Source organism: Globicephala melas, chromosome 3 (genome assembly GCF_963455315.2).
Source record: "Globicephala melas chromosome 3, mGloMel1.2, whole genome shotgun sequence".
NCBI classification, from domain to species: Eukaryota; Metazoa; Chordata; class Mammalia; order Artiodactyla; family Delphinidae; genus Globicephala; species Globicephala melas.
The window spans coordinates 20075616-20097802 of NC_083316.1; the positions used below are offsets into that span (position 1 = coordinate 20075616).

The following is a 22187-nucleotide window of genomic DNA, read 5'->3' on the forward strand; positions in this document are numbered from 1 at the left end:
CATCTAATATTAATAAAAATAACTAATGCTGGAAAATTTTTAACTAATTTTTACTCAAATGAATATTATAGTTTTTTTTTGTTGTTTGTTTGTTTTTTGCGGTACGCGGGCCTCTCAGTTGTGGCCTCTCCCGTTGCGGAGCACAGGCACCGGATGCGCAGGCTCAGCGACCATGGCTCACGGGCCCAGCCGCTCCGCGGCATGTGGGATCTTCCCGGACCGGGGCATGAGCCCGTGTCTCCTGCATCGGCGCGCGGACTCTCAACCACTGCGCCACCAGGGAAGCCCGAATGTTATAGCTTGAATCATAACTAATGTGAAATGCTCGTGAGATATACCTTCTTTTTTCTTTTCCATTTGTTGATGATTTTATTTGAATAAATAAACCTTCTAGCATACTGAGGGTTTTCTCAATCTTTTGGGTGGGTGCATGGGTTCTTGGAATATACGAAGTTGACCAAGTTAGGTTTTACTGTGGTCTGATGTGTCAGCCTTGTAACGTGACTGTAATTTTAATTAGACCACATGGGTTGTTTTTCTTTCATGACTAGATTACTATGCAAACTTAAATGTCTGTGGTCAGAGGGATATGTGTCTTGCAGCCTGGAAGCTGGGGAACAAAAAGCATTCAAGAAGATTGAAATAATTAATTCTGCATTAAGGATATGTCAATATTGCCCTCTGACTCACTCCAAGAGCATACCATTTTCACTAATTGGAAAGTACACAAATCTTTGGTATTGTTTACGATAAACTCAGCAGGGAATGTGACTTCCTAGTGTAGGCCCAACAAAGTGCTCCATTTATGAATAAATCATGTTTGGATCTTGAGAAAAGAGGCATCAGTTAGTGGCAGTTGGCTTCCCTGAATATCAGGAACTCTGGATAATTAACTGCCAGTACTTTTTTATTTCTTTCTATTGAAACATTCATTGACAGAAAAACAGACTTTGTTACCAATATGCAATATGTAATGCATTTTGGGAAACATTACATAATTCCATTGCTGTATCTTAATGGAATATTCAGCATTATTACTGTCATTACTAGGCATTTCAAAGTCACCGTGGGAGGTAAGCCTATTTTCCATTAAAAGATTATTTCAGTATGAAATCTGTCTGAACTATTATTGCCCATAAACCTGAATAGCACAAATGCCATACAAAAAAAGAAAACGTTTTATTCTTTCAGATATTATTTTAGTGAATAAAGACAAAATGAAATTACTGCATTGCTGGTGTTTGGGGATATTTAGCATAAGGCTGGTCATGTTTTACATGTGCTTATATGGTAAAGTTTTAGGTGATCTGTAAATGACTATCCCTCTTAATGTGAAGAGTTTTTCACATATCACAGCATAGCAAGACTCATTGGAAAAATAATTCTTCCCTAAATCATATTAATTTGGTTAGAGCTCTCAATAGTAATGATAATGATTTTGTGTTCTTACCTGTATTCAGTGGAATTTTGTACCAAGATATTTAGTCTGTGGAGAAACTTTTTCTCCCTAGAGAAAAAAGAAGCTAGAGACAAGGTAGTTGTAAAAACTGGTTTATTTTTTTTAAAAAATAAATACAAAAATATAAATATAAAACATTAGCAGATAGAATTTGATGAAATGAAATTGCACAAACGTTTGTATACCAGGTTGCATATCACACCTACTAACACCACATGTACACTTTTTTTTTTTAATTTAACATACAGAACAGGATATACCTTAAATTTTTTCTTCACCTTTAAGAAACGGAAGCGGCTTGTTTGTGAGGCTGCTTAAGGGAGAACTATCCTGTTCATGTTTCTGAAATTATTTTTTATTTCCTAAGAAGGACAACACTGAATTTCCATAGCTTTGGCTCTTGGAAGTGATTAAATAAAATGTCGTATATATTCCATGAGACATCCTACAGGGAAGAATTAATGTAATTAATGAACAAATTAAAAAGGAAATGGGAAAAAAATTGTGCTGAGTGGCAGGAAAATTTTCCTGAATATCAAATATTGTGAAGTGGAGACGGTGTCGGTAAAGTTACTTCCTCTTGCTTGAGCAGAACATATATCCTAGGTTAAGAGTCTTTGTCACTTTCCCCGCCACCGTACATTTCCGCCAGCTTATTAAACCGAGGCCCCCATTCTCGGAGGTAATCGTAGTTTTGGTCTCCGTCAGTGGTACCTGATTCTAAAGAACTCAGAGATTCCGCGATGGAATCGTTTCCTTCGTAGGCATACGTTGCAAGTGAGTCGTAGGGCGGTGCGGTGGGATCCAGATCGTGCTCTTTTAGCCTTTCATTAATGAAATCCCGGACATCCGTGTTATCCGGAGCTGTCGGAGTCCTCCGTGGGATAAATAAAGTTTCCGGAATAATATCTCGCCGCAGCTTTTTTTCCTCGATAGCTGCAGGATTCCTCAGGGTGCCGATATCAAAGGCCTGGGTGTCCTCCTCTCCGCCACCTTCATCGTTATAGCTCACAATGTTGTCTCTGATATCTTCTTTAGACAAGATCAGAGGCTCTTTTTTCCGCTGTCTTTTCAGAGCTGCAAACAGTACTACTATAACTTGAAAAAAGAAAAAAGATGCATTAGAGGTCCATCTGAAACACATATTAATAAATAACGAGTGGAAGTACTATAAACGAGTTTGTTATTTAGGTTTTCTGGAACTGGTTAGAATTTAGGGTTAATTTTGTATTTCCATAATTTTTTTTTTTTTGCAGGGCTTGTGGGGAGGGGGAGGCGTGAGAGGAGAGGGGAGTGTTGAAGGATTTAGCCAGGATGGTTAGAGTTTAAGAACAGTGGTTCTAATTTAATTTAAAGCAATGTGAAAGGTTTTTTCAAATACAGTGACTTATTTTATCTATTTTTCTAAGAACTGTTTAGAGATAGTTCCTGATTGTACAGATGTTATTTATACTTTGCATTAAATAGTGACATAAGATGTTGTTTAAAAAATAGACACAAATCAAATTCAGCTTCAAATAAAACAATGAAGAAGGGCAAAAATACGCCCATATTTTTACATCCTTATGCAATATTAAAAAGGCAGCTTTCTTCACAAGATATGGAGTATCCATATCTGTTAAATAGCTTTGTGGATGGACTTACATATTTTTTTTCCTTACATTGTTACTAGAAGGCCTTAATTACTGGGAAAAAATGATCACATTATTTAGACATTATTAGTTTAGAAATTTATGAGGTTTTCCATGGAAATATATATCACTCATGAGCTCAAAAAAAAAAATTGCTGGATCACATGATGGCAAAGAGTAAATTCAAATTACTACACTGAATTAACTACAAAAATTATGTATGAATCTCAGCTATATGTATCTTAATGAGTATAGATCCACAAGTAGAAATGTCTATCATTCAGACAGGACATTTCCCTACTTCCATGGGAAGGTATCAGTAATAATAATAATATGCTTATTATTTTAGTAATCATCATAATGGTAATAGCATAAAAGATAGGAGAAAGCTAAAATCATTTTCCCTCTGGTTGTATTAGTTTCCCACCCTCATTCTTTATCCCCAAACATTTTGGTCATAATCCTTTAAAAATGATGATTTAGAGAAACAGATGTGAATTCAGTTAGATGAGGAAAGGAAGGGAAAATATCTTACCAGGTATATGTATGAAGAAATATCTATATTTATTTAGCCTCATTAGAACAAACATTTAAAGGATATGGGATTTATTACTGGTCTTGACTGAATGTGTCCCCTAAAAATTCATATGCTAAAGCCTAAATAAATTCCCAATGTGATGGTGTGTGGAAGTGGAGTCTTGGGGAAGTAATTAGGTCATGGAGGTGGAACCCTCATGAATGGGATTAGTGCTCTCTTGACATGACACAGGAGAGAGGATTGCTTTCTGCCCCTTGAGGATACAAGAGAAGACAGCCGTCTGTGAAATAGGACGTATGCCCTTGCGAAACATGAAATCCACCAGTGCCTTGATCTTGGACTTCCCTGTCTCCAGACTGTGAGAAATAAACTTCTGTGGTTTAAGCTACCAGTCTATGATATTTTGTTACAGCAGCCTGAATGAAGGCAATTATGTTGTTATGTAAAATGGTATTAAGTTATGTTTTCTGTTTTATTAACTCAGAACAGTAAGACTTCTTGCCCTCAAGCTTGTGTGAGAGGGCAGACAAGGGACTTTTTTTTTTTTTGCTGTACGCGGGCCTCTCACTGTTGTGGCCTCTCCCATTGCGGAGCACAGGCTCCGGACGCGCAGGCTCAGCGGCCATGGCTCACGGGCCCAGCCGATCCGCGGCATGTGGGATCTTCCCGGACCAGGGCACGAACCCATGTCCCCTCGTGTCCCCTGCATCGGCAGGCTGACTCTCAACCACTGCGCCACCAGGGAAGCCCGGGACTTTTATTAATGCAACAAAAAAGAAAGTTTTAATCCATTGACAACTGTTCTTGACCTTCAAACTGATTAAAAAATAAATAGGCCACCACCAAGAGAAAGAAAATGTTTATTCTTCAAGTTTTTGAGAAAATGTGACCTTTTCTTTTGGCTAAATTCATGATTTGTGCACACACATAAACTTGTGATGTAACGATTTTAAACCTCAGATTGCTTATGATCAGCTAAAGGATCTTAGCCAGTAAAAAATGTGCTAATAATGAGGATAATGAAACGTACTAAGATTGGCTTCAAAATCCCAGTTCATTTCACTGCTTCTTAAAATATCAGATACAGTGTTTTTTGATTGGAGTCACAAGAATACTCCCAATAGTTTTAAGATAATGCAACTAGAGAGTAAACAATCTGATTTTTAACTCAAAAGCAGTTAAAAAGCAATTTGTTCTGGGTTATAAAATCAAGTATGTTTTAGGGACAAGTGAACGAGGTAAAAGGCTATGTTAACATTATATAAGTGAAGAGGTAAGATAGTGAGGCCATTGTCCAGCTGTAATAAGAACCAAAAACAGTGGAAATACTTTAGATTTACTGGAAAACTACGTATAAAGACTGACAGCAAGGTGCCTTGCCTTAGCTCAGCCACTCAGAAATTGTGTAACCTTGGAAAACGTTTAGAACATCTCTAACTTTCAGTTTCATTATTTAAAAAGGGAAGGTAATGACTCTGTCTGATCAGATAAAATATTTTAATACAAACAACATTCCACTGTTAATTGATGTCTGTCTTAAATTTGGGGGGTAGTTTTAGGGGAAGTATTTTAATAGTAACATTTCCACTTACAAACACTGTGAAGTAAGCCATCTAGGAAATAATCACGGTTTCTTACCCAGCAGAATAATGATGCAGAGGAGAATGGCGACCAAGGCCCCTGTGCTGAGGCCGGCGGGAAGGAGCAGGGCCTCAGCGCTGCAGGACTGCATGTTGCCTTGGCTGTCACATGCGCACACTCTGATGGTGAGTGTGCCAGTGCTGCTCTGAATCGGGTAATCGTTGTCCGATATCACCACAGGCAAGAGATAGGTGCTTATTTCATGTCTACTGAAGCCATTTTTTCTGGTTAAAATTCTGGCAGTATTATCTAAAATAAATTTTAACATATTACAAATGGCTTTGGGGACAATACATTTGTCTCATCCTGATCAACGTGGTTTGACACAAAAATAAAGAGTTGTTTGTGTAAAATACAAAATTGATATCAATTTCCCTATCAAATATATACAAGGCAATTCAAATATAGATAAGAAAATAAGACAGTTTGAAGAATCTAATACCATTATTACTTATTAGATTTTTAACTAATTTTCAGATGCTTTCAAAATGGTGATTTTTTTATAAGTGAATCATTTATCAAGACTATAGAGATGGTAGCATATTGTTTATCACAGTTTTCGAAAAACATAAATATTACGCATACCAAAGAAAAAATTAGAGTAAATGTTTTTTATTTACAAATGTATGTGTGTGCACATACACAAAACACACATTAATCCAATATTCATGAAGAAAAATATGATTGGGTAAATTTTAACTATAGTTGTATTTTTAAAATCAATTAAGCATTCAAAAACCTTCAAGAGTCCCGATGTATGAAGAACAGTCAGCAAGTTACTTAATATTTTTGAACTTTGATTTCCACCAATTAAAATGAATACAGTGTGTAACTCAAAGTATTGGTGGAAGACACTAATGTGGAGTGCCTAACAGACACACAGAAAGAAGTAGGGACTTAATCAAGGCTAGCATCCTCCTACCTAGTATATTGCTACTGATATTTCCTTTATCCAATAACTCACCCAGTATCCTTAAATGTGGGTTGTGCATCTATATAATGATATTGAAAAATAAAATCAATATATACTTGGATGATAATTTCCTATTCTGTTTGTCCAATGTTCTGGGTCTTGTTTAGCCAATCCCATACGGATGCTTAAAATGCCAATGTAGGGAAGGGAGTGAGTTAGGCAATTGCTAAATCAAACCAACAGGATAGCAAAATTTAAGAAAAAGAAAAGAACATGACAATCTTTTTGCAGGTGTAGTGGTTGAACATAAAGTAATCATTTCCTAAATTTTAGCAGGAAGTTAAATCTTAGTATATCAGTTAACTACCACATAATCTAGAATAGTAAATTAGCAAAATAGAAGATGTGCATAAGCAAATTTAAAAAATAAATGTAATCCTGATAATGTTGCAATTCTGACTTTTCTTCCAAGAAGTATTAGGATACAATTCTTCCTTTCTCAAACCTACACTAAAACAAACATTTACATGCATATGGGTATTTTCAGAATCTTCTTGCCTTACTTTTAACTTTTCAAAAATTTCTAAATCTTAATTTTGCCTGCAATAGCTTTGATACATTGAAGAGCCAAAAGAAGTTTTACCTTAAACTAACAATTCTGTTTGAATCATTTTATTAAATATTCAGAAAGTCATCATATAATTATGCTTTTGACCTGTAAGTTAGTGAAAAGTGAGGCATCTTTAACAATGTGATACCAACTGTGGTATCACAGAAGCAGGAAATATATTTTAAGAAAGATGCAGAATTAAAGATTTTTAAGATGAACATATAGACAAATGCAAGGGTATTTTCTCAAGAAGGTCAACTTTAAGGTGATGTCTATGTCATTGGAATTTCTTTCAAAATTCACCCAATAACAGAAAATAGTGAATTTATGAAAGATTAGATCAAATATTCCATCAGACTTTACTGGTATTCTATTTAGTGTATGTTCAGGTTTGTATTCATATGGCTTCAGTCCTTGCTTTGAGTAACTTATGTAGGATCAGGAACTCTACCCAGTATAGGAAATTGCTACTATTTATCAAAAATTAATTAAGATTAGCCTTGAGTTGTTTCCCCAGTAACTGTGAAGTGCGGTGATAAGATAGTACTATTTCAAGTCTCTATTACTTTTTAAAATTGAGAGGTGGCTTGTTGAGATCTGGGGCTCAGTTTAACAAGAACATAAAACAAATTAAAATACAATTAGAAAGTGGTACGATACAATACAATATTTCAGCTCAGTACTAAGAATGTCCTGTCTAAATTCTATGTTTAGGTTACCAGATTCAGCGAATTAAAGTGATGGGTCCTTTTCTGATATTCAGATATTACATCTGATATTGGGCATTTTGTATTTTATTTGCCAATTCTACGTAAATATTTCTAATCACAATTATTTTAGGTGTCCAGAGGGACAGAAAAGATAGACATTTCAGAAGCTCATTAGTAAATAGATGTTACCAACCGATGCCTCCCTTCAGCTGATTTGTGCAAAGATCATACTATATCAAATATCTCAAGTAGTAGTTGCTCAGTGTAAAACTATCCATTATCTTAAACTGCTTTCTGACATTCTGAAATCCACCTAGATATGCTATAGCAACCTGGCTCTGCCAGTGTACATACACAGTTAGGAAGGTATTGTAAATATGCCAATGTAGTTATTAGATTTATTTTAAGAATAATTACATCTATAGTAGCTCTAAAACAAGTATGCCTTTTTACCAAAAACTACCTTATATAATTAGTTTTAACATAAATTTGTTGAAGACAGAAAACTCTGATTACATACTTTTGTTTAGCCTAGAATAATTACCATACATATTTTCCAAAGAATAAAGCTGTTTGACTTTTTGAAAATAGTGACCCATTTTTGTATTTTTCCTCAAAAATATGTTGCTGCTTTTTTTGAGAATGCAAGAAATATGTTTAGTATTTTTGATCACAGAGTCATTATAAGATTCATATGTTACACAGAAGAATAGTGCATCTTGCCATTGAAACTATGTTTTTGCACCCAATCCCCTCATAGGCTAATGTGGCTACTTTTATTTTTTCTTTGTCTCTTCTATGCCTTTTTGGCTTTGGTGAATCTGCTGCTGCTAAATCTCACTGAAGTTTACACAAGAGTCTCATTGAGCCATTCATTTCTCTGTGTGTCCTACTATTTTGTTATAGGAACTGATTATTCCGGCCTTTCTAATGTTTGCAAGATTCAGTCTTTGCATTAGAACCCATATAGAGTCTTCTTTCACATATTTTATAATCTTAAAATTCAAGAAAGTAACCACTGTTAAGAAATTACCATAATAGCGCATTAAAAATATAATGAAGCCAAAATTTTGTAACACAGATCTATAAATGAATATATCATGTATATGGTAATTGTTATTTTGGGGAAAATTTCTTGTTAATGTCACCTTAAATCATAATGAACACGTTCTAAAATTTACCTTCATTGTCTTGTACTGTGAAGTTTGGATTGACAGCTGCTAAACTGAAGAAAAATTTTTGTCCACCTAAGGGATCATCTTTGTCTACTGCACTTATAGTCTGTATTAGCTGCAGAAGAGAGAAAAATGTATATTTATCAAACTTCCATGGGTAGAATCTGCTTTATAATATATAATTTTTTAATATCCAATTTTGTCTAACATTTTTTAAAGGACAATTGATTTTCTTCCTTGTGCATGTACCTTTGTTTGAGTTATTCCATCTTTTTATTATTACTTAGATTTAAACAAAGTCTCTCTCTCTCCCTCCCACTAGTAATTAATTTAATACTAAATCAATTAAATTTAATTATAATTAAAATAATAAATAGTAACATTGTATTCTTTACAGTTTTATTAGATATAGCATTTGAAATAAGTAGGTATTTCATGTATATTTAAACATTTATCTAGAAGATAAATGTATCTAATGTAGGAATATTTAGAAAATTATTGTGATTAAGGCTTTCCTCTTCATTAAAAGTAAAGTGAAAACTATTCAAAGAATTTAGAGATTTTATAGACAATTACATATAACTTTATAAAGGAAAGACAAACATTACAGTATTATCTAATTTAACAGTAACTGTTCACTTCATTTGCACTGTCAACAGAATTATATATTTTTAAATTCAACATATACGTATAATACTACAGGGATTGGTTATTTTAAAAAGGTCAACTCTGATTTATTTTAGGGTAAGAGAATATAAGAAGCTATCTAGTAACAAAGTAGAAAATTTAACACCTTATACTATAAACAGATGACTGCTTTGAACATATTATACAATTAATTAATATTATACAAATATATATGTAACAGATAGCTATGTATTTTTTGCATATATATACATTTTGTCCTTAACTTATTTATACAATACCATTTTATGTATTTTTGCATATTTTAATTTTGCAAGAAGATTTCAGAAGTTGTTAAATATGTGTTTCAATGCCTAGTAAATGGTCAAATTTATGTTTAACTGAAAGGAATATACTTTTTACTGCATTAACTCAATTTAATATTGTCTGGATATTTGATGTAAGTATTTGTTACTGATGTTTTATTAATTTAGAAAAGATTCTTAAGTTTAAAACACTATGTAAAATAATTAGAAAAAATTAAGGAAATATTTTAAGTATTCCATATTAAATTATTTTTCTTTTAAAGTGTTCTATAAAAATTTAAATGTGGGGCTTCCCTGGTGGCGCAGTGGTTGAGAGTCCGCCTGCCGATGCAGGGGACACGGATTCGTGCCCTGGTCCGGGAAGATCCCACGTGCCGCGGAGCGGCTGGGCCCGTGAGCCATGGTCACTGAGCCTGCGCGTCCGGAGCCTGTGCTCCGCAACAGGAGAGGCCACAACAGTGAGAGGCCCGCGTACAGCAAAAAAAAAAAAAAAAAAAATTAAAATTAAAATGTGGTAAAGCTGCGGTACTCCTTAATCATTTATTTCAAAATGATACAAGAAATATAATTGGACCAAACAAAGATAAATGTTAATCGTCTAGAAATAAGTAGCAAAACAATCATTTAAAACTTTAAATAATTTAAAATATATATTTAAAAATCTAACATTATGAAATTTTAGTGGTTATTTAAGATTAAATATAAGCAAGAATTTATGGTTAATGGCTTATCCAGTCAATCAAAAACAAAAAGGTGGTATATATATAAAGGAATTCAAGAGAAAAATGTTAAAATAATTTTAACTAATACCCTTTAAGATGTATCTATTCAGTTACAAATATATTTCTTGACTGACTCGTTTGAGGAGCAGTCTAAAAGATTTTATTTTCAAATAGTGATTTATAGAAATAAGTTGAAGAGGAAAAAAATGGCATAAATGAAATAACATATCAAGAAAGATAGTAGACTAATAGAAATTCTTATGTCTATATATATCAATATTAATATATTAACTCACATACAGATGCATAAAAATTATAGAAATGTAAAAGTAGAGCTAATGGTCTTTTAAAATAAAAACTACAATGTCTCATAATAAATTTACATTTGCAACTGTGATTACAAATTACAATTCCAGTTCATTTTTATGGACAAAATAACACAGTTCAGAGAATGAAATGGCCACATCTTTACATATAACTGTAAGAAATTATAAAGGTTTACATAAAAATTCTCAATTAAGATGTATTATTTTAATAAAAGACAGTAGCACTGTATATGGTAGCAATACTTCAGCGATTTGCTAATGTATCTTCATTAAATGTTATAAAGGGAATAAGTAAACTCATTTAACAATGCAGACAAAATAGAATGACGTGCTGCAAATCAATATCATATCACAACATACTTTTATGACCAGAAGACTTCTCTATGCAGATGGAGACACTTACTTCCTTTACAAGATAGATTATTTTTCTCTTTGAGATATAACTTGGCTTCTAGCATTCAACTTCCCCATATTCAGCATTTACCTTTTAATACAGTCTTCCTTTGCATTTCCAGTCATACATTTAAAAAGTCACATTTTATTTCGGTATTTGTACCATAAAGAGTTGCAATAGAAATCAGAAGATGGCAATAAGAAGGAGGTAAAACTGTTTCTCCTGTCTCTCCCTATAAGACCTCACTATTTTATTTCGACTAGAGACAAATTCATTTTGACCCACTGCCAATAAAAGAAGTTGTCACAGTTAGGAAAAAAAAAAAAAAAAAAAAGTGATGTCCAGTATCCATTTTGAGCATATGAAAACTAGACACAGACAAATCATTTATATTTTATGTCCTTAGCAATTATATAATTGGCTTGCATGTTCACTGAGCTATTCTAAAATAATCTTAAAAGAACTTGAAGGGTGTTTCAGGGATAAGATAATGAAGTTTCGGATGACAAATGGATTTTAAGATGTTTAGTTAGAAAACTAGTCACTGAGTTTTAACAGTTTAGTTTTTTCGGTGAAAAGACTAGTAGTTTCCACTGATGCGAAAATTCCCTTTGCTCTGGTAAAAAAGCACCCTTTTTAGTTGTTAGGGAAGTAACTAAACACTGTTCTATGGAAAATATGTAATAGGATTTTGGGGGTTGATAAGGGCCTGGAGCTTAGATACTATCAATGGGTAAATATAAGCAGCCTGTCTCCCTGGAGAGACTCCCTGGGAAATCTCTTGTGAGACTGAAATGCTCTTGCCCCCTCATAGAAATTAAAAATTATTAAAATATATTTTATTGACTAAAGGAGTAAGCCTGTGTGAGAGAAAATGGAAGAAAAGAGAAATAGCCAGTCCTCTCTTCTGCCCTTTCCCAAGGTCCCTTGACTCTGAGATGGAAAAGATGGGCGTCTAGTTGCCTAGTTCGAGCATAAGACAGGACTATTCATACTACATCACTTGTAAATTGCATCCCTTTCCCCGGGGGGAAAATCTTCTACCCTTAGGCCAGGGAAAAGGCAAGAAAGGTGGAGAGGGTGGCAATTAGCTTTATTTCTGTCTCATTGAGTCCACACACAAAATGAATCAGAATTAAGTTCTATGTTGTTCTAAGTGCTGCTCTTAAAGAGCACTTAATTCAGAGGAGTACTGGATGGACTAAACTACTCTATAAATAACTAAAGCACACTCAGAAGTTCCAAAAAGCTCCTATTTCCCGGGAAGGAGGGAAGACAGACCTAACAAATTAATTTCAAGAAAGGCTCAGTGAAGAAGGACTTTATCAAATAACTATTTTGATTTTTCCTGCTAGGATGTCATAACCTAGAATTCCATCAGTGAGTATATTACAGTTCAGTTCAAGCAACAATTTTTCAGCATATGAGACCAAAATGACATCTAACAAACAAGTCTTATTAAAAATAACTACTATGGGAGGCTTTTGCACATGCCGCCAATTAGACAAAAATTATTAATCATGTTCTTCTTGTCAAATTTGTCAAAATAGACTACTTTTTTTAAATTAAAATCGACTTTGATTTGATTATTTTCCCTCAATATACCAACTTGTTTTTAAAAGTTCAAAAAATATGAAATTACTGAGCCAGATATAGGTTAAAGGAAAAAAGGCATAAGAAAAATAAACAAACACAATCCCTTATTTTGTGTATTTTGAATACATTTGGGAATGAGTATTTATAATGACTCAAATGCTCTGAAAAGATATCTCTTGCAAATCAAATAGAATAACCATAGAGCGAGCAATATATGCAGCAGTTGCAAAGTGGGTAATTCATCTCCTAGAGAAAAGGCTTCAACTCATATCATGCTGAGCCTGCCAAGCAGAGGACTATTTGGAATTGTATTTTTAGGGCACACTGTTTCATTAAGAAGTAGGTTGGAAGCCGCTTAGTCCTTTAAATATTCCAAATTAAACATTTCCATAACACTTGCAAATAAAAAAATGAATCCAATTGCAGCAATTTTACCATTTCGAACAATAGACAGGCTATTGAATTCCTGTTAGAATCTTCTGAAGGAAGAATTTGAGCTATTTCACAATCTAATTTGCATAAAAATGTACCAATCACATCGATGTTTATAAAGAGCATCAAATGATGTCAAAACGCAATACAGTTTCGCGATGGCTTCTCTTTCTTGAATAAAACACATTTGATTCCCAATTATTATTTATAACATGCAGCTTCCTTCTGTGAAGATGGCATTCAAACCAATTAAGAGCATCTCTTTCAGCCATACAGGCTGGGACTCTTCAAACAACAAAATGAGTCCACTGAGGAAAAGACTTATAAACAAATCTGGTATAGGAAGAATGTTTTAAAGGACGAAAACGAAGTCATTAAGCACTTTATGTGTTGCTACGATGATGAAATGCAAGTATAAGTCTTAAGAGTGAACTCTGCGGCCCTGCTTCAAAACCATATTTGCATACATTGGAATATTGATGGAATGCTTTGATGATCCCAAGTATTTGTCTCTGTTTTCCCCAACTTTCATTTCCCATCTTGTGAGCTGTTACCAATATTTATCTAATGGCACAGCAGGATTTATTTTTTCTTTTGTTCGTTTATTTTTGTTTTTGAAAGTTTAAGAAGTTATTTCTTCTTACACTTTAACTTTTGTGGCTACAGTAAAATCTCATATTTACATTAGAACCTTACGAAGGACATATGAAATGTGTTTACACTAATATTTAAAACATTTTTAACCCTAAAAACATCAGCCTTTGCTTTTGTTTTTTGTTTGCTTTTAATCATACTACTGGGACTTTATATGAGTGATTTTATCTCTGTTCACTCACTCCTCTCAAGATTGGGAAAAGAAAATACTTAACGTCCCTGTTAAAATCTTCCTACACTTTAAAATTCTATGGGTGCTTACCTGTCCTGGTCTGGCATTTTCACATACAAAAGTGTCATAGAACACGGCAAATTGTGGGGCATTGTCATTAACATCCAAAATTCTCACAAAAACAGCCACCCGAGTCATCTCTTTGGGATTGTCTAGAAAAAGGAAAGGAAAAAATCTATTTAGGAAGACACATTTGTACACCAGATTTAATTTATATAAGCCCCTTGTGGATATTAAGTGCTCACATACAAATAAGCATCACCTTCATTCTACTAACGTAATGAGCAAATGCGATAAAGAAAATTACTGCAGAGCCTAATTAGGTAGTCATGAATTCAGTTATTAATGGGCTCAAGAGTACTATTAATATTTTGAAAAATCTTTTTAAAAGCACAATCCAGTATAATTGAGTTCATATTATATTTGTGTCCTTATCCTCCAAATACACAATATAAGAACAAATATTTATTAAATCTTTATTATATGTCCTTATATTTCTTAATTTATATCATTTTTTTGGGATGAAGAGTGGTTTTAAATAAATTAGTAACTTGCCCGAGGTCATCTACGTGGTAGTTGTTATATTACAACCTACCCTTCTGACTACTTCTATCACTAAAATGTATTCCAACAGCTACTCTCATCCCTCCTTTTGGAAATTTTAATATATACGTACTAATTTTACAAACTGGATGGAAATTTACAATGAAATACAAGATTTTAAATGTTTCATTAATACAATTGTTACTGGTACCATTTCAACAATCCAGGCTCAATTTTGTATAACAAAATTAGTTCAATAGTAACATGTAGTGTAATAATCATGATTTTTTTTGGCTAAAATCAAGGGCATCAAAGTTTTCACATAAAAATATGCATTTAAAAATATGTTTTGATTTGTAAATGGAATTTTAAAATATATCTTAGCCTTGGGTAACAACCGCATATTAGTCATAATTGCATTATCTCCACCAAGAACTTTTCTAGGCACTTGCACTGATATCTGAGGTGTTTGGAGATCTTAAATTCAGTTTATATTCATCAGCCTTTGTGATGTCAAAATCTCAGTCTCTGGATATAGTTCAACTTCTTTGTGAACTTCGGTAAAGTCAAGCTCAAGATCAATATAAAAGGAGAAAGGAGATAATTCGCTAAAAATAAAGCAAAAAAAAAATAACAGATAAGCTGAGGGACAGTAGCCATCTTACTAAATGGCCTCTACCAACTTTGGTTATGAATAATATGATTTACCCTTGTGAAATTTATCTGATTTTCTAATTTTATCTAAATAATTTTCAGATACAAGGGTTAAAAAATATTGTCAGGTGCAAACAGGGAGTATATCACTACTCAAGAGAATTTATTTCTCCTCCCTTCTCTCCATGTAATTGTAATGTTACTAAAATAATTAAATCAGCATTTTAAAAAAATAACATGTAAGAACTGATTACTTGGCAGGGGCGTTTACAAGGCTGAGTAGTATGAAGCAAGGCAGACACTTCCACCTGAAGTGTATTTACCTTACTTTACTCTTTTCGAGGGAAACTTTAAAGTGCATCTCCTCTTTAACACTCTTGTTTAGTCTTCCTTCAGTCTTCTTAACCCATATGTGTTCAGTTCTCAGGCTCTGATTTCATATTTGCTAATCTATTGCTGCATATTATTCACTTCTTAGTATGTCAGGTGGTTAGAGTTTAGATCCTGGAGTCAAACAGAATTGACCTGATTCCCAGGTCTACCACTTATTCATTGTGTGACTTTGGCCAGTTTACACTCTGTCTCTAATGCCTCAGTTTACTCAAAATGAATCAAAATAGAACTTCTGATCTTATACAGTTATTTGAATAATTAGGTGAGCTAATGCATGGAAACTTCTTATCGAAGTATCAGTTTGTTGGTATACACACAAAACAAATACATGTTGACTATTGTTATTAAGATCCTTTATTATCATTGTCATATCTTCCTTTTTTGAAATTTATTTATCTATTATTTATTTTTGTCTGCGTTGGGTCTTTGTTGCTGCGTGCAGGTTTTCTCTAGTTGCAGCGAGCAGGGGCTACTCTTCGTTGTGGTGTGTGGGTTTCTCATTGCGGTGGTTTGTCTTTGTTGCGTAGCACGGGCTCTAGGTCTGCAGGCTTCAGTAGTTGTGGCACGTGGGCTCAGTAGTTGTGGTTCACAGGCTCTAGAGCGCAGGCTCAGTAGTTGTGGCGCATGAGCATAGTTGCTCCGAGGCATGTGGGATCTTCCTGGACCAGGGCTCAAACCTGTGTCCCCTGCATTGACAGGGAGATTCTTAACCACTGCGCCAACAGGGAAGTACCACTGTCATATCTTATTTCCTTACATTACTTAAAAGCTTAAGCTATCTTTCTCCACGCAAAGCATGTACACAATAAAAATGTGTTAACTAGCTTTCCTGCAATTCATGTGGGTCTCAAGAGGAGTACATTTGGAAAAAAGTGAGGAGAGGAGAAAAAAATGAGAAAAATGTTATTCTGCTCTTTTCCTACCTCCCTCACTCCTAAACAACTTGCTAAAACCCAGAGGCATAGTGTTCACCTCCAAATGAATCCTCAACTGCCCCGAGTTACTTGATGCTATGGGGAAGAGTGGGAAGGCATGATTCTTCTGTATTTTCTAGAATGTGCTCTTTAACCTTTTATAGTTAATGGACATAATCTAAATGTTTTCCTTCAATACAAAGTCTTGACATAAAAATAACTCTTGGGCTTCCCTGGTGGCGCAGTGGTTGAGAGTCCGCCTGCCAATGCAGGGGACATGGGTTCGTGCCTTGGTCCGGGAAGATCCCACATGCCGCGGAGCGGCTGGGCCTGTGAGCCATGGCCGCTGAGCCTGCGCGTCCGGAGCCTGTGCTCCGCAATGGGAGAGGCCACAACAGTGAGAGGCCCGCATACCGCAAAAAAAAAAACAAAAAAAAAACTCTTTTATTGGTAGCAATTCAGTTTCTACCTGTGCCACAGAAGCCAAGAAAGACAAAAGTTTCACATCTAAAAAACTGCATTGTCAGTCCCTTCCCTAGCACAATATGGAGATTCTCCAGCCTCTTTACACATAACTCAAGGCTCTTCAAATCAAAAGCTAAATCCACGGGGATAAACACGTTTTGTAAAGCATCAGGCCTGGAGTCACCTATTCAAAAAACAGTGCTTACACTAATCTTTTTACTGGCAGATGCGGCTGCTTAGGTAGAAATAAGAATATAAAGCCTTCCAAGGAAGCATCCTACTGAATAGGAGCTGGCATATATTTACCACCTGAGACTCTTGGTCATCCAGCAAACTCTACTGTAGTGAGAATGTGTGAGCAGCAAAGGATCTTAAAATGTATGTCCTAAGGTAAAACCACGCCACGTATTCACAGGCTTTTCCATACCTCCAGGAAGAAGAAAGTATAAATCGTTATCTAGAAATCCCAGGCTTTAGAAAGAGGTATCTTTTCTACCTACTTAAGGCAAGGATTTCTACTAATGAGGAAGCAGGTATAGAAAATGGAGTCCTTCAGTCATAAACTTTGCTCTACTGTTGTCAGAATATATTGCAATGCTTATAATTTAATCTTCAGATGTGGTTATAGGAACTCATTGGTTTCTACATCAAAGTGTTTTACAATCCCTGATTATGACCTTAATTTTAGATTTTATATTCTCCACATGGGATTTTAAAATACTTTTTAAAGAAGAAAAAGAGAAGTTATTCCATGGTATAGTGCATTAAATGATTACCTGGAGTAATACTTTCCATACGATGGGATACACTGATATGAATGTAGAATTAAACTGTTAGAGGCAGAGCCTGGAAACATTGGTAAGAAGTACATTTCCAGGCCATTCTGCACTACTCTGGGCTTGGTGTATGGCATGCTTACCACAAACCCAGTGTTTAAAATCTAGTGAAAACAATTCCTTGCATGCTGTTTCCCTCTCCCCCTCATTCCATTTGATAATCGGAACAGTATGATGGGCCCCTGACTGTTTGTGGCTTTGCAGGTAGGCATTTCCAGCAGTTACTCCATAGATTGATTTTATTTACGGGCAGAAAGTAGGTTTAATTCTTAAAAAGAAGAACATAATTGACTTAGCTTTTTACAGAACTGTCATTACTTCAACTAGCTTTAGAAGTTAAATTTCTCAAAGTATCTGAAATGGAAAATGCAATTCCGAGGTCATTAGGCTTGAATAAGGACCTTGAATAGAGCCTAGAGCACAAACAATCATGATTCTGGAGTAATCAGACTGGATCCTGTCGGGCACATCTAAACACTGTGATATGGATACAGATAGAGAAATAAAACTTTCCTTGAGAAAAACTAAACAATTCTTCAGTTCACCCTGAGAGACACAGCTATTTATATCTCATTATGGAAAAACTGGATTGTTTGGATGGTGGGGTTAATCTATATTTCAGAGGCAGATTTAAGAAAAAATTAAATCTAGTACTTTCTCTTGAGGCATTAAGTTCATTGCTGATGGTCAGTCTAGCCCGGTTCCATCCTTCTGAGACTCTTCGTAATTCAGCCCCAATGCCCTGCTTTCCAAATCTTGGAATGATTACTTCGAATAACTTGACCTTGATATATGTTTGTGGATTCAGCTTAGTTTTTCAGATCTGAAATGTATAGGCTTAGTTTTTTTTTGTTTTTTGGTTTTTTACCGTGATTCAGTCCCTAATTTATGCTTCTTTTTAAAGCAAAGAGTTGCTCTATTCCATGCACATATCATAATGCGGGAATCAGAAACCATGAACAGGTTTGTGTGTGTGGGCAGGGCTGGCTCATGGCCATGTCTAACTGAGCAGGGCCTCACACTCAGAAGGGCCCCACACACCCTTATTTAATGCTCTGCTGTGGCCATCTTTTTTTTTTTTTAAACATCTTTATTGGAATATAATTGTTTTACAATGGTGTGATAGTTTCTGCTTTATAACAAAGTGAATCAGCTATACATATACATATATCCTCATATCTCCTCCCTCTTGCGTCTCCCTCCCACCCTCCCTATCCCACCCCTCTAGGTGGTCACAAAGCACCGAGCTGATTTCCCTGTGCTATGCGGCTGCTTCCCACTAGCTATCTATTTTACATTTGGTAGTGTATATAAGTCGGTGCCACTCTCTCAGGTCGTCCCAGCTGACCCTTCCCCCGCCCCGTGTCCTCAAGTCCATTCTCTACGTCGGCGTCTTTATTCCTGTCCTGCCCCTAGGTTCTTCAGAACCTTTTTTTTTTTTTTTTGATTCCATATATATATGTGTTAGCATATGGTATTTGTTTTTCTCTTTCTGACTTACTTCTCTCTGTATGACAGACTGTAGGTCCATCCACCTCACTACAAATAGTGCAATTTTGTTTCATTTTATGGCTGAGCAATATTCCATTGTATATATGTGCCACATCTTCTTTATCCATTCATCTGTCGATGGACACCTAGGTTGTTTCTATGTCCTGGCTATTGTAAATAGAGCTGCAGCAAACATTGTGGTACATGTCTCTTTTTGAATTATGGTTTTCTCAGGGTATATGCCCAGTAGTGGGATTGCTGGGTCGTATGGTAGTTCTATTTTTAGTTTTTTAAGGAACCTCCATACTGTTCTCCATAGTGGCTGTATCAATTTACATTCCCACCAACAGTGCAAGAGGGTTCCCTTTTCTCCACACCCTCTCCAGCATTTATTGTTTGTAGGTTTTATGATGATGGCTATTCTGACAGCTGTGAGGTGATACCTCATTATAGTTTTGATTTGCATTTCTCTAATGATTAGTGATGTTGCGCATCCTTTCATGTGTTTGTTGGCCATCTGTATATCTTCCTTGGAGAAATGTCTATTTAGGTCTTCTACCCATTTTTGGATTGGGTTGGTTGTTTTTTTGATATTGAGCTTCATGAGCTGCTTATAAATTTTAGAGATTAATCCTTTGTCAGTTGCTTCATTTGCAAATAATTTTCTCCCATTCTGAGGGTTGCCTTTTCGTCTTGTTTATGTTCTCCTTTGCTGTGCAAAAGCTTTTAGTTTCATTAGGTCCCATTTTTTTATTTTTGTTTTTATTTCCATTTCTCTAGGAGGTGGGTCAAAAGGATCTTGCTGTGATTTATGTCATAGAGTGTTCGGCCTATGTTTTCCTCTAAGAGTTTTATAGTGTTGCCATCTTAAATTTCTTAATCATGTTTTAACATGAGGCCTGATACTTTCATTTTATAATAGGCTCTAAAAATTATGTAACCAGTCCTGTGTATGGACAAGAACTTTTGCAATTAGAGACAGATATGATTTTGAATGCTGGCTTTGTCTGTTACTAGCTGGATGAAATTTTGTAAATTTGGTATAGAATTAAGTCATTCTAGAAACAGAATGACTAGTTTAAAATCCCAGTTTTACTACTTCTGGCATTGTGACTTTGGACAAGTTACTAATATCCCTGGAGTCTTATTTCCTTCTCTGTTAAATAAGGTCAAGAAAAATATTAGGAGGAAAGAATTAATTTAAAATTCTTAGAATAATACCTTCACCGAGTGTTTAATGTTAGCTCTTATTACTAATATCTTTGTTTCTTCACCTGTAAAAAGGAAGTAATAATATCTATCTCTGTGTTTATTGTTAAATAATGGACTCCCAGCATTTTAGCATAGATTTTAATTCATGGCATCCAAGCAACAATTTTAATACATTTCCCTTTCTCCCAAAGAGAATATCTTTAGTTTCCAATTCTAGATCATTTTTATGAGTTAATATTAAATGTAGATTTGTGGATGCCTACAGCTATTTCTCAGTATATATAGAAACTATTGAAAAAAATTATAGGTGTAGAGAAGCCTTTTAAAACCTTAGATTGAAATTACAACTCATGTGTGCAATGAGAAGAAATTATTCTTAATACAAAATAAAACCTAAAATTATGCTAAATATGGTATACATAAAACTCATCTTACTGATTTCAGCAGCGATAACAGTAAGATTGTGCCACTGAGATAGTTCACGGTCAAGTGGCTTTGATGTATAAAGGGATCCATTTCCAGAATGTATATTAAAAATCCTGTCGAGGTCAGTGTGGCGATCCAAGGAAAATCTGAACATCGAGGGCAGAGAAAAACACATGGCAGCATTACTGATGGTTTGCAGGAGAAAATGGTGAAATGCAAAGACACATATATAGTGATATATAATAATTTCAGGAAAGTACATAGTACTGATCCAGGATGCAGACTGTGTCATGGATTTATCACAAACACACACACACACAAACTGACCCTCTCCCATCCTCCCAAAACCTCTTCCCAAGACCTGAATTGACCTTTGTTCTGCATTCAAATGCTGGTCTTCTGAATGTTTGTTTAATTAAATCATTGTCTATTGCATATTCAACTAACCTTGAGGTATTTTTCCACAAAACTTGGAATTACAATTTTACATTACCAACGGACATTACCTAGTGATTGAGAACTCTGTTGAAGAATTATTACAAGGATCAAATGCAAAATATCATTCCCACTAGTAAAGTCTTTTAGTAAGAATACTGGAGACAGCATTAGTACCCTCAGAGTAGTAGATCATCAATTTATGATGGTGTTCAGCAGCTTCAAAGTATGATACCCAGGTAGCTTTGGTTTCTTACCCACATGTATCATTATAAAATGTATACATTTTAACTAGAAATGTTTTAAAAATAGAAAAGTTTGGGATAGGAGTTCTTATATGTTTGTATCAAATTAAATCTTAGTATATATATTACAAAACCAACTATTCTGCAAATTGATTAAAGGCATTGTGTCGGGTGTCATTCCAAAGCCCAACTACAGGTTTATCAATCAGGATGATGTAGTTGGGATAAGTTCCATTATTTGGGGGGTTGTCAGCCAAGGTTTAAAAGAGCTGTACATTGGTGGTTCCTGCCACTTCACAAGCCTAGTTGTTTACAAACGTTTCATAATTCTTGAGTTAGCAAGCATAATCCCCCAAGTTATCTTTAATGTTCCCTATTTAAAAACTTAAAAAACAAATCAAAATAAACATGACAAAACTAGGAGTAATATCTAGTTATGGCATATATTTTCCTAAGCCACAACTGTCATTTATTTGAAGGAACAAGATATGAAATATTATTTTTAAATAGTATTTTGTAAGTAATAACACAAAATAATTTTGAAAGTGCCGTAAAACTTTTTTCTTTTAGTGTTCCAAACTTGTATAATA

General features: G+C 34.7%; 1 protein-coding gene across 3 annotated transcripts in view; it reads right to left on the reverse strand.

Moving 5' to 3' along the window:
- Positions 1-1545: 1545 nt before the first annotated feature.
- CDH10 (cadherin 10) overlaps positions 1546-22187 on the reverse strand; it is a 192945-nt gene continuing 172303 nt past the window's right edge. For 2 of the 3 annotated variants that reach the window (XM_030856466.2, XM_070045129.1), the window contains 5 exons: positions 20927-21063; positions 14014-14135; positions 8684-8792; positions 5267-5518; positions 1546-2557 (listed from right to left, as the gene is read on the reverse strand). In XM_030856466.2, coding sequence (XP_030712326.1) covers positions 2067-2557; positions 5267-5518; positions 8684-8792; positions 14014-14135; positions 20927-21063 — 1111 coding nt within the window. In that variant the 3' untranslated portion in view covers positions 1546-2066. The remainder of the gene's footprint in view (positions 2558-5266; positions 5519-8683; positions 8793-14013; positions 14136-20926; positions 21064-22187) is intronic. The other variant, XM_030856467.2, reaches the window with a different exon arrangement.